Source organism: Cavia porcellus, unplaced genomic scaffold (assembly GCF_034190915.1).
Source record: "Cavia porcellus strain 051 isolate PalLab524CR breed Dunkin Hartley unplaced genomic scaffold, mCavPor4.1 scaffold_4, whole genome shotgun sequence".
Taxonomy (NCBI): Eukaryota; Metazoa; Chordata; class Mammalia; order Rodentia; family Caviidae; genus Cavia; species Cavia porcellus.
In genome coordinates this window covers 46,670,305-46,682,990 of record NW_026947487.1, presented here as the reverse complement: position 1 = coordinate 46,682,990, position 12,686 = coordinate 46,670,305, and the positions used below count along the sequence as shown (strand labels likewise).

The 12,686-nt window shown below is 37.4% G+C and overlaps 1 protein-coding gene across 1 annotated transcript in view; it reads right to left on the bottom strand.

Annotated features, from left to right (window-relative positions):
• Positions 1-12,686, bottom strand: part of Itgbl1 (integrin subunit beta like 1) — a 206,497-nt gene that overhangs the window by 84,866 nt on the left and 108,945 nt on the right. The window contains exons 5-6 of the mRNA XM_003477591.5: positions 11,868-12,008; positions 8,218-8,358 (exon numbers count right to left, since the gene is read on the bottom strand). Coding sequence (XP_003477639.1) covers positions 8,218-8,358; positions 11,868-12,008 — 282 coding nt within the window. The remainder of the gene's footprint in view (positions 1-8,217; positions 8,359-11,867; positions 12,009-12,686) is intronic.

The window sequence follows — 12,686 nt, the reverse complement described above, 5'->3', positions numbered from 1 at the left end:
ACCTCTCTGATGCTCAGTATCTTCCTTTTTACATGGGAAAATAATACAATATCTGTCCACATTTATTCAGAAGTACATTATATATCTTTAAATCTTATGTTAAAAAAAAGAGCTGCTATTATTTTTATCCAGTTGAGCCCACGCATGGAACCAAGTAGAGGAAAATGATAATTTCAACTGAGTTTTTCACAACTCCTAATAAACAACCACAGCTAATCATCATTACAGACCAGAACAAAGTATATTTCTATAATTGCTGTAAGAACACATGAAGAACTGTAAAGGAATTGGAATGGCACTTTTAAAAATAAATCAGGGACAATGACAATGGGGAAAACCCATGCTATGTTGTTTTGGAGTCTGATTCAATGTATATTACACAATATGGAAATTGGGCTTCAGGGAGAAGTGGCCCCTTTAGCCAGCATTTTCTGACTAAATGTCAGATGTTTGCTATGTGTTCCACCTTGTGAGTCTGTAAAAATCGCACAATTCCCACTTGCAGATGATTTCACCATTCCTGAATCTGGTTCTTGTAGGGAAAATCACAAAATCACTGGTTAAATTGGGGGACCAGAACATGGATAATGTGATGCAAGTCTCTCATTAAATATTAAATTCACTTGTATTTCTTGAACACTTACTGTGCAACACCTGTCTAACCAGTGGAACTCATCATTTTAAAGGAAAAAAATTGATTTCCAATAACTCTCTATTACATAGCAATATAATTGTTTAGATCTTCCAACTATAAGATGTTTCTTACACTTGTTTATATTTAATAACAATTGTACGTCATAGGTTTTTGACATGGCTTTTTGACATTTATTGTGGCTTAAGAAGTTCCTACTCTTCTCCCCAACTCCCAAGAAAGTTAGCACAAACTTTGCAAACAGCTCCATTGGAGATTCACACACATATAACCATTTTTAAAGCTGAAACCTTTAGCATTTAAAGTACAATCAATTCTGTTGTTTTGTAAGGGCCAAGAGCTCTAAAATTCTCACAGATCAGAGGTTTCATTTGGGGAACAGTGAGATCTGCTAGAAGGAGACTGGACAAAGTACAGAACATGCTGCCCTCCATGGAGGAGTGACCGGCACTCCTAAGGTAAACAGAAAAACAGACTGAAGAAGGAAAACTCTTCTCTGGCTTGGAAGTTTGAAATGACCATAAACATTAGAACAAAAACGTTAGAGGAGGACAGTGCGAGGAAGTCCCTAATGATCCTAAAGAACCCACCTGCTGCAACGGCCCCTGAGCTCTCAGACAGTCACCATGCTCACAGGAGGATTCCCTTTCCTGGCAGGAAGAAAGAAGCAGAAGCACCAGCCTTAGAGGCACAGCTAGGTATCAAGGGAGACCAGTCCCCAAGGAGGAAGTAGCTCAAGGAAGAGAGCTGCAGGGCGTGCTGAAAGGCAATAATTATTTTCCAGCCAAGGCCATTCACAGGTTGACATTTTTTAAAAATGTCATAGAACAAAACAAACCCTAAAGAAGGTCAGAAGTTATTAAAATGATATTTTTAGAATTGGAATCTGATCTAATTAACATCAAAGGAAGTCAGATTAACTGTGGAGGATTTAATGCATTTTCCAAAAAGGCAGATGCTCTAGACCAGGCAAAAGAAGGCTTGAAGAATTCTTTGTCTTCAGGTCTGCACATTCACTTTCATTTTCCTGTCATCTCTAAGCCTTTTCACCCTGTAATGTCATCTTATTATTTCTGCTTTATCTTTCTCTCCCTTGGCTGTTTCCTGTGTCTTCTGCAAGCAAGGAGGGCAAAGAGCCTACGAACTCTCTGGCCACTACTGGCTGTGTAGTTAATGCAGTATTATCAGCGTTCTCGAGGCTTGTGTCTGGGAATTTTCACTTCAACTTCAACCACTGGCAACTCGAAGCACAGTTGAGGACACATTCTTTTGTCATATGTGTGATGACACCTAGCTCCCTGTGCTTTCTGCCTCAGCCTTGTACACCAGTCCTCCTTAATCTCCCTCATCAAACCTCTCTAAGCAACACACCTGAAGTTGAAGGACCACACCTGGGTTTGGCTTTGCACCAAATGAGAAACTACTACATTGTTAGAATATTGTCTAGTTCAGGATGGCCGCTGGTGCCCCTCAAATCATCCACTCATGTGTCCTCTGTAATAGAATCTTTGCTGTCAATACTAGGTACACAAGTTTAAATTGAGAAAACAAGAGGTATTAAAATAGAGGCAACAGAAACAAGCCACACCTTTCATGAACAAGGCTGCTGATAGGGATCACACAGTGATCAGTTTAAATGAGGAAATAATGACATGGTATGCATTTTGAAGGTTTGATCACTTGGCAAAAGTTAGATTTCCTAAATCAAATATCTCCATAAGTCTTAAAGGAGAAATGAGTGTAAAAGGAGCAGGGAAAGACTTTGATATGTGTGGTCTACCACAACGAAAATGTGTACCTTTACCAAGTGCAATGGTCTTACATGTTTTATATGTTCTTTAGCGCTTCAGTCTGGATTTCTATACATGAAATTTACGTTTATAAGGTCTTATAAGATACATAAATGTGTCTGATGCTTGAAAGGTTATAGAGGGATAGGAGGAAGTGGAATGAAATGTGTTATGTACCTGTAACCAATTCCTTATACATGAAGTCATCATTATGTGCTGCAAACATGTACTAATAGAAGTAAAAAAAAAAAAAAAAGCATTAACAAAGGCATTGCCTGATTCACATACTTATTAGAGATTAACTGTCAATCTCTTTGATTTTCTTGGCAAGGAGAGATTATATCCTTTATCTTTCAAACTTTGTCATGTGATATCAAAATACATGTCAGTGTATTAGCTGTCCCAATCTAAGTGAAGGCATTCATTTCTTACAAATTTCTTTATGGAATTTGATTTGGTAGAGTCAGAAAATCAAGTAGAAATGTAAACTTTTGATAGCAGATTCTGGCAAGTTATCGAGTCACAAAACTATCTAGAAGTGCAAGGTATTGGTATCAGATTATGAGGAAGACACTGAGCCTTTCAGAAAAAGAAAAAAAACCAGGAAATTATGAAATAAAATTGCCATATTTTCCTTCTGGAGTTATTAGTTTCTCAATTCCAATATAAAAGTTATTCCAAACAGGAAAGAAAGGAATAATCTAGGAGGGATAAAACCAGAGAGGTAAAAATGCTTGTTTTTCTAAAGAAGGGCTAAGAAATTATGAGTTCTGTTTATCATGAAAACCTTGTAGATTCCCCTAAAATATTATATCAAGGTCTTCTATAAACAGATAGTGAAAAAGACATAAAAGAAATTAGATCACTTGATTCTTGATTTATATGTACCATTATCCCTTCTGGACCTCATCTCAATTTAATTTATTTTTCAAATGGAAATAACTAGACGTAAAAATTTCCACATTGATTTCCATGCTAGTTTGCCACATCCATGTATATTTTGAGGCTGTAGGAGTTACTTTCATTGATTCTACAAAAATTATTTAAACTGTGTAGGCAGAGGCTCAGCAATGTAGACATGAAAGACAGGGCATCTTGTGATTTATCTCTGATCTCAAACACCAGAAGAATTCAAATAAGAGAAGCACTCTCAGAAGACTTGTGTATATACACTAACACAGACATACACACAAACATAACACAACTCAGTTGTGGAAGGGCATGTAGTGCTTACTCATAATCACGTACGGAAGTGTGAGCAAAGGCCAAACCAACCCCACCGCAGACACAAGAGAGTTCCTGGCACGACCACAATCACGCCCATGCTTGAAAGGCAGCAGCTATGTAGAATCTCAGCCTATTACACAAAGGACGTTGACATCAAAATACCATTTTATTTGTAATCATTGTGTTCTTCTGTGTGAGTCTATTTAAACTCTAGAAATACCAGTTCAGGACAAATTAGGTTGATGGTTGATGTTTTCTCAAACAAAACACTTTTCTGATGGAGAGGATATTTCTTTCTTTTTAAATGTTCAAAATGTACCCATGAATTACAAACTTGAAGTTTATAAGTAGTTGCTTACAAAGTAACACCAAAACCATCAAGAGGGGAATGCTTCAGAGAATAAATCAGATCTAGCTAGTACTTGTTACTTTCAAAACCTAGTCTATTCAGTATTTTGATTTTTCTTACAAGACAAAGAATTTGAATATACTTAATCATTTCCATCAGTTTTTTTTTTTCCTTAGCACTTTGGTAATTCACAATAATGACCCTTCCCATACACTATAGTTTTTTCAACTGATTCAATTTTTCAAGTTAATGCAATTTTAAATCAAGTCTATCCTTATATATTTCTCATTTTGTTAAAACAAGTTGAAAAATAATGTTTAAATACTGCAGTAAATTTTTCTAATAACAAAATGTGGGGAAATAAAATTGGAATGCTAAACAGCCCTCAGGAATAAAGGAATTATTTCATAATCAAGGAATAAATTGAGTGTAACAAACAAAATGATCAATGTATTTTTTGATGATTGTCCATGTCCTGGTCAGTGTCACACTCAAAATTTCTCAATCGTCTTTTCTTCAAGGGTGCATGTGTGCATATGGGTGCTTGATTCATATTTGTGTATAGAATAATGAACATAGTATCAACTATAACACGTCAGTGATGAATAACAGATAGGAATAAAAAAAGAAAGAAAGAATTGATTAATTTGGGAGCAAGTACAATGTCAGCATATTTGTATCCCATCATGATAATGTACTAAACACAAAATATTTATAGAAAAGTATATCATTGATTAGATGAATAGAGTAGAACAAATGAATAGAATGAGAATATTGATGAAAAAATCACCTTAAACTAACCTACTCAGAGACTTCCCTTGGACTTCAGTAAAACCAATATCACCAGGATGGCAAGAAAGCAAGCTAAAAATAAAATTGCATTGTATCTGAGATTTACTACAATCAGCCTTGCAAGAATCACTAGAGAACACTGATGCTGTTGTATTTCTTCTGCCTAGGAATATTCACATGCACAATAATGAACTGTATAACATCCTTTCTACAGTGCAACATACTGGCAATTAGAGGAATCATAAAGTCTCATAACTCTGCAAAATAATATATAGAATTCTACATAGTTATTAAGAATAAAGAAATATCCTAGAGATTGATAGCTATGCAGATCATCATCATGTTCAAAAAAACTTAGTTTTATAATAACTTTGATATCCCAAAATTTCTTCATTAACATAAAGAAAAATTGAAAAATTTTATTTGTATCACTCCAGATTACATTACATGAGTACTAGGCTATACGTGTTTTTAAATGACACTTAACGACAGTGTGAATCTCATCAAGCTACTTAAATTCTCTGAAATTATTTCCTCTGTTGAAATGCAGATATTAATGTCTCTCTCCCTGAGTTTGTGCAAAAATAAAGTGGAACTGAGTATAAGAAAGAACTCATTAAATCCTGACAGAATAGCACTTCTCAAGGTGAGTCCTTTGACCTTCATTTCCTAATCCTAGGGCTGGGAGTCATGCGGTGGTGGACTGGCCACACTGAACCAGTGAACAGAAAGAATCTGAATAACTGCACCGCCAAGCACCGATGACTGCTCAGGCACCTATCACATCTCATAGGCCATTGTCTTGGTTAAATTTCTCTCACTGCTGAGACAAAATACCTGACACCCAAAGTGAAGGAAGGAAAGACTAATTTAGCTAACAGTTTGTGAAGGTTTTGGTCTGTAATCAGCTGGCTTGAAGGCAAGGTGACATGGCACCAGAACAACACTTCAAGGCAGCAGACAACAGCAAAAGCAGCAAGAGCAAAAGAGGGGAGAGCCAGCCTCTTTTCCTTCCTTATGTTGTAAGCAAGCTACCCCCCAAGGCGAGTGTAGCGCTCACATCATCTTCCTGCCCTGGGTCTTACCCTCCTGCAGGATGTGTACAAAGTGAGGGCCCTGGCCTCCTGCTGAGTCACTTACTGAGTTTCAAAACTTCTCAGTTCCAACCATTACAGATACAAGAAAATATGAGCAAGAGGAAAACAGGCATAAGAGAGGAGGGAGGAACAGGTGATATGGAAATCTAGCTCCCCTGGGGATGAAACCACATCACCTGCTAAAGTCAGGGCACTAACTCTAAACCTAAAGAACATGCAGTTCCTTTCCCTCCTATGAAAGTAGAGAAAATCACCCACGGAAGCCCTCACCTGGCCTCACCCCAGGAAGCATGCCCTCACAGTGCAATGGGTGACCTTGCAGAAGACTAGAGTATCACTCTACTGTAGTGTGGCAGTCTTTTCAGTTTTTCAACTTCCCTCAGAACTCAGGATCAAGATCAGAATCACGGCTCTCACTAGGCAAGGTAGTATGCACATTAAAAGGAGCACATTAGTGAGTGACAAACATGATTTTTAGATGCAACCTGGTAATCATATCAACTTTTCTTTTTAAACCACGTGAATTTGTGCTGATCTACAGATAGTTTTAAAATGGCATTCATAAATGATGTTTCCTAGGGCTGGGGATTTAGCTCAGCGGCATAAGTGTCTGCCTTATAAGCAGGCAGTCATGAGTTTGATCCCCGCTACTGATAAAAAGGAAAAAGACAATAAATAAATAAATGATGTTTCTTGAACTAGCATGGTTTTAACTACCAATGCTGTGCCTAAAATCCTAAATTCTCATGTTCAAGCCTGGCTCGCATATTCAAAACGCTGGAAAAAATACCAAATTTGGCCGTCTATTAATCTTTTATGCTCACAGTTAAGAAAAAATTAGGTAACTTCCTCTTTTCATCTCACTCTAGTAAATGGCACCAACATTGACCCAGACAATCAGATTAAACTTTGATGACTACAGGTTTTCTCTACCTAAAACTCTCACAAGTCCTCCATTGCCTTCAGAATAAAGTCTAGTTCTGCAGCAAAGTAAAAAATGCCTTCCAGCTGCTGCTTTTCACAAGCTTTACTGTCCCTCCCTTTCCTTCCTGGTATATTCCTGTCAGTTTAAAGTGATTTTAGTGTCATGTGTGGTCATCTACCTCCATTCCTTCTTCCTATGTGCCCTTCTCATCTTTTATGACCTGCAAACATGCCTGCAAGGCAGAGCCCCCCAAGCACTACAATCAAAAGCATCACCACCTCTGTGGAAGGCCACCTGACCCTAACTCAGATGTCAAATAGGCCCATCTCCTAACTTCCTCAGCAAGCCTTTGGCATTTTGAAGCCACTCAGCAAGTGTCAGTTGTTTTATTATCATTGTGTTGATAATGACAATAGCAAAGAACACCCACATAAATAATGAATCTCAAAACTTCCCTTGAAGGAGTAGTGTTCTCTAAATGTTTAGAAAATCCTGGGAAGCAAAAGGGAAATCCTCCTGGGAAATTTTAGTGTCTGGCTCCCTTCAACCCTGAAAGTCCCACAGTCACAACTGAACAGAGGAGCTCTTTTATCTCAGCTCTTTCATCTACCTTCAGGAGACCACAGGAGCTTTCTCTCTGTCTGCATGCACCAGGTAAGCAGTTGGCTTAGATTCATATCCTTGCATGTCTGTCCTCTGGATTGTCAGCCGTTCCTGAACTGAAAACTCATAGCGCTATTTTTGCTAAATGACACTCACTTTCAGATAACCCTGAATGCTTTTTTTTCCCCACTATTATTTTTATTTTTCCACTATTAGACAGGCTGGCTGGCTGTCTTGGTGTTTAGACTGTGAGCTTCATAAGTTCAAGTATCATGTTTGTCTTTTTCCTTGGTTGATCTTGGACACTGCTCAGACTCTGAAAAGCAGTACTGCCCCATAAATATTAAAAACATAGAATGTTTGAATCCACTGATTAATATTAAGTTCTAGACTATATTACAGCATAATTTTGTGCTATGCTAAGTTTCTCAATAATTTAACACAGTTACTTTTATGGTATTTTTCCCGTTCACTGACACTGAGTGTTTTCATGGGCTCTGCTGAGTTGAGAAGTTATACCTGTCTAGAGGGAATGATTGTCTTTGGTAAGGAATTATATTAATTTTAAGTGAATGGGTAAGCTTCCACTTCTAGCCTCTGCCTGTGGAAGAATATTTGGTTTTGTTTCTGGAAGTTTCCCGAGTAACTTGAAAGAACACTGCAAATACGAAATGCGTTAAACTCATGTTCTGTTTCTTTAAGTGTCTATCAGAATCAGAACAAATCTCGATAACTGAGAAATTTTTTTTTAATTTAAAACTAAAGGCGAGGTGTTCCCTTACCTGAGCAGAAGTCATCAGAGTATCGATCATAAACAGATCTGCAGTCTCTTTCATCACACTCACAGGTATCCCCATGAATGTCTCCCCAGTCTCCCGTTGGATCAACATCATGGCAAGAACATTCACCACACACGCAGGTCCCTAGAGGGAACAAAGAACTTTATACAGATCTAGTTAAGAAAATCCGTCAAAGAACTTTCTCACCTGTTGTTTTAGTTTTCTCTGTTGCTTCTCTTGTGTTTGGAAAACATATATATTCAGATAAAAAGATGTTCAAAAATAGGAAAATACCATCTGAAGTTGCAAGTAGAAATTCCTTAATAAATAAACAGAAGTTATCCCCTATGTTCACAATGATGTGAAACAGTGCTGTGTGTCATTAGCGCTATGCTAGTTCCTTTCAAATATAAGACCAAAGCAACTAACATGAGAGATAGTTTAGAGAGTGTGCGATCTAATTAGTGACAAGAACAAAGGCTAAAGAAAGAGACGCTAGCATGTTCCAGGATCATCGGTTCCAACATTTGTAAACCACAGGAAATGATGTATAAGTGTGTGAAGGAGAGATGTGCATGAGTTGGGGTAAGAAGAAGTGGAAGATCTGGATGTTCCAAGGTGGGAAAATGTCCTAGGAAATTAGGGGTGGGTGTGGACCCCACAGTGCCCATGAAGTGAGGTCAAGGAGGAAGTCTGAGGGGTTAGGTGAGTCCAGGTTATGGAGAGCACTGGAAAACAAACTAAAATGTGTCACCTCGGTCATCAGGATATGTGCTTAGAGAAGTACTTTGTTGTAACCCATATTTGTTTTATTAAAGCTTTTTTAAAAATTAATTTTATTGTACACTCGAAATATATAAAGATCACACCATATTTACTTTGTGAGGATTATCAGTAATTGTTTTTGGGCAACCATCTAATTATTTGGGGAAAAATAAATTTGAAAATTTACTCTTTTCAAAATACCAATAGGATTACAGACTTAAATATAAAAATTAGAAACATAATTTTACTCAGAATCCTCCCAAAGCAAAACTACTTAAGGGAAATATACAAATAGACTTCATCATATAAAAGTCTAAAATTTTGATTGGGACCAAACACTATTTTTAAAAAAATGTAAAAGATTTTTAAAAAGCTGAAACAAGTAATTTTTATGAACTTAGAAGAAAAAGCTAATTCACAAACACATAAATAATTCTTAGGAGTAAAAATACAAAGGTTAATATACATGAAATAAAACATGAAAGAAAAGAACAATAGAAAACTTCATAAAGAAATAATAATCAGTATGAGAACTGTTTACCTCCTCAACCTACTATTAATAATACGACTTACATAGTGAGAGATCTTTAGGGAAAACAGGGAGTTGGAATGATTTCTGGTGTTAGACTGTCACTGCTAAGAGAAACTGCAGGACCCAGGGCTGGTGAGGGAGTGGTATGGTGGGTGGGTGATCTCCAGTTCTGAAGTGTGTTACAAAATGCTTCACTGCTCTGGGTGGCGATTTCACAATATGTTCTTGTTAGATACATGTTATTATTCAGCATAATAGCCCTCTTCAACAACTACAAGGAAAAGTACATAAAAGAACCTACTCAGGAATATCAAATATGACTGTATTTATTTTAGTGAAAAACTACCAGTGTTCCAATTATCAATCAACAGGGAATTAGTGCAGTAATGATATGTGTTTAACATGGGTCACAAAACAGTCATTAAATGTAATAATTGGCTCTTTTATGCTGATGTAATCAAAATATATATTAAATAGAAAAATTTAAAAAATCAGTGTGTAAAGTACAATGCAATTTTCGTGTTCAACAAGAAGATGGTATAAATGGCCATACTTCTCCAGAGGAGAGGGAAAGTCACAGGAATTAATTTAAGTGAATAAAAACCCTGGTAGAACATGTTCTAAAACATGAAAGGGGTTTAATCTAAACGTTACTGGTCACCCTCTTTTACTTCTTCCTACTCTGCTGTTACCATGCTTCTTATAAATGGAGGCGCATGACAGTTTAAATGATGGAGTGGAGACAGGGATGAGCAAATCCAAAGAAGAAGTAACATTTAGTCATGTTCAAAGGACGGTCCACTGAGTGCTCTCCAAGCCAGGTGTGCAGCAGAGAGCTTTACCATCCCCACTTAGCTACACCTACAATACCACTGTCTTGGTCCCTGGAGATGGGCTGGAAAGGAAGACCAGGTAGATCCGTGCAGTGAATAGTGTCTCTCTTTTACCAAACAAAGCAGTGAGAAGGAGGTGGCATCAGATTAGACACAGGTGACATTTTCCGAAAAGGACTCATCTCATAGCAGGCAGCTCACAACCTGTGTGACCCACTAAGGCAAGTTCCCCCATGCTCTTTATCTGCCAAATCTGCAAAAGCCAGTGCCCCAAGCAGGAGGCTGGACCAGGGACAGGAGGTCCGATGTGAGTCTCTGAGAGGGGCTCTGACACTCACAGCCCACTAGCCTGCTTCAGAGTCTGGCTCCAGTCCACACCCCACCTGCCCCCTCCCCATGTTGGTTATTTTTCCAGTTGTGTAACTTCAGACAAAATGTTGGGCTTGCACACTATTGAACAAACAGGACATCAACGAAAATATGTCTTTATACACTTAAATAACACACAGTTATTATGTATAGTAAAATGTAATCGACATTGAAGAAAAAACTTTTAATTGTTTTGGTTCCAAGTTCAGGACTTTTGCTCTGCAAAGAAATGAGAGCTGCCCTATCTTTCCACTTCAGCTTTCAAAAGCTGTTTGAGCCGTGTGTGTGTGTGTGTGTGTGTGTGTGTGTGTGTGTGTGAGAGAGAGAGAGAGAGAGAGAGAGAGAGAGAGAGAGAGAGAAAGAGAGAGAGAGAGAGATCTATAAGGGTCAATTAATAACTAAGAGAAATGAAAACACAGTTTTCCACTAGCTAGATGTTATAATTTTATAGAAGGCATTATGGCTCAGGTGGTTCTCTGTTATCTACCTCTAAAGCAGAAAATGGGAAAAATAACAAACAATTTCCAGAATTTTTAAGAGCTGGTTAACCTGTTTGCTTTTATATCAACAGCAAGCTAACTTTTAATTACATTTTATTATTATGAACTACTTTTAAAGTTGTCCTATTTCAGGTCAGTCTAAATTTCACATGGCAACTGGATATAAGTTTCTCCTATAGCGAGTGTATTCAATCCCATATAGAAGTTAAATGCATCTACATCAATCCTGCCTTTCAGCCAAGCTTTCCATTTGCTCATAATTAAGACAAGAAGGCTTTCTGAATGTGCTCTGTATAATTAGATGCTCATACTGTCAATGGTTCTGAGTGGAGACACTTAGCAGGAGCATCTACAAGAATTGCCTTTTAGCTGTACCATGACATTTCTGGGTGGCTGCCAAAGAAATGACAGTCCCTATGTTAACCATTTGTTCAGTGAAGCTTAAGTACAATAACAAACTTTCTTATCCTTTAGTTTTCTGCTTAGTAAAGAAGACGAAAAAGAAGATTGTTGTTATAATAGAGATCAACTTATATCAAAGTACATGATTACAAAGATGACTCCTTCCCACTCTTAGGAAATGCAGGGAAGTGTTAAAAGCGAGGGCTTCTTGTTCGCTTTCCAATTATGTAGTAACGTGTATGAACGACGCACCTCTGTTGCTGCAGATTTCGCCATCTGGAGACGTGCATTTTCGCTTGCTTTCCCAGGGGGTAATGTCGCACTGGAATTCACATTTATCTCCATGCCAACCAGCCTCGCAGTAACAGTTTCCACAGTAACACTTCCCATGGCCTTTACCCAAAAGAATTTTACACAGTGAGGAAAAAAGCAACTTTTCAAAGCAGCGTTAACTTTCTACCTCTTCATAATTGCTTTTGCCTTTTAATATAAGAGATGTTGCACATCTCTTGCTGAAACAATCAAATTACATAATTCTTCCTCAAAACATCAAAGTGGAGTTTATACCTGGACTCTGTATTTGCATAATTATATTTGCCTAATTATACAAGTTAAACAAACCAAATTGTCCTTTAGCTGGACCCACACAGAGAACTGATTAAAATGAAAGTGTTTAAAAAAAAAATAACATGAATGACTGAAAAAATCTATTACTTTGCATCCTCAGTTACATGCATCAGATTCCAATGCATGTAAGCATTCACCATGGGGGCATTTCCTCAATTAGGCATTAAAATGTTTATTTGAAGTTAACTACTCAAGAAGCAATAGTGGCCATTTAGTTAGATAACATTATTAATGACTGAACTTTTTTTAAACCAGAGGAAATAGATCAAGTTTTCATTCATCTGTGTCCTACCAGCGGTTGTATCCCTCTGTGTGGAAAAGAGGTTTTCTACTAAGTCTATACTTCATCTTGGTTTGGACCAATAAAATATTGTAGATGCTGGTCTCACAATAAAATCCTTACCAATTTGTAAAGAGAAAAAAAAAAAGGCCATTAGCGGGCAC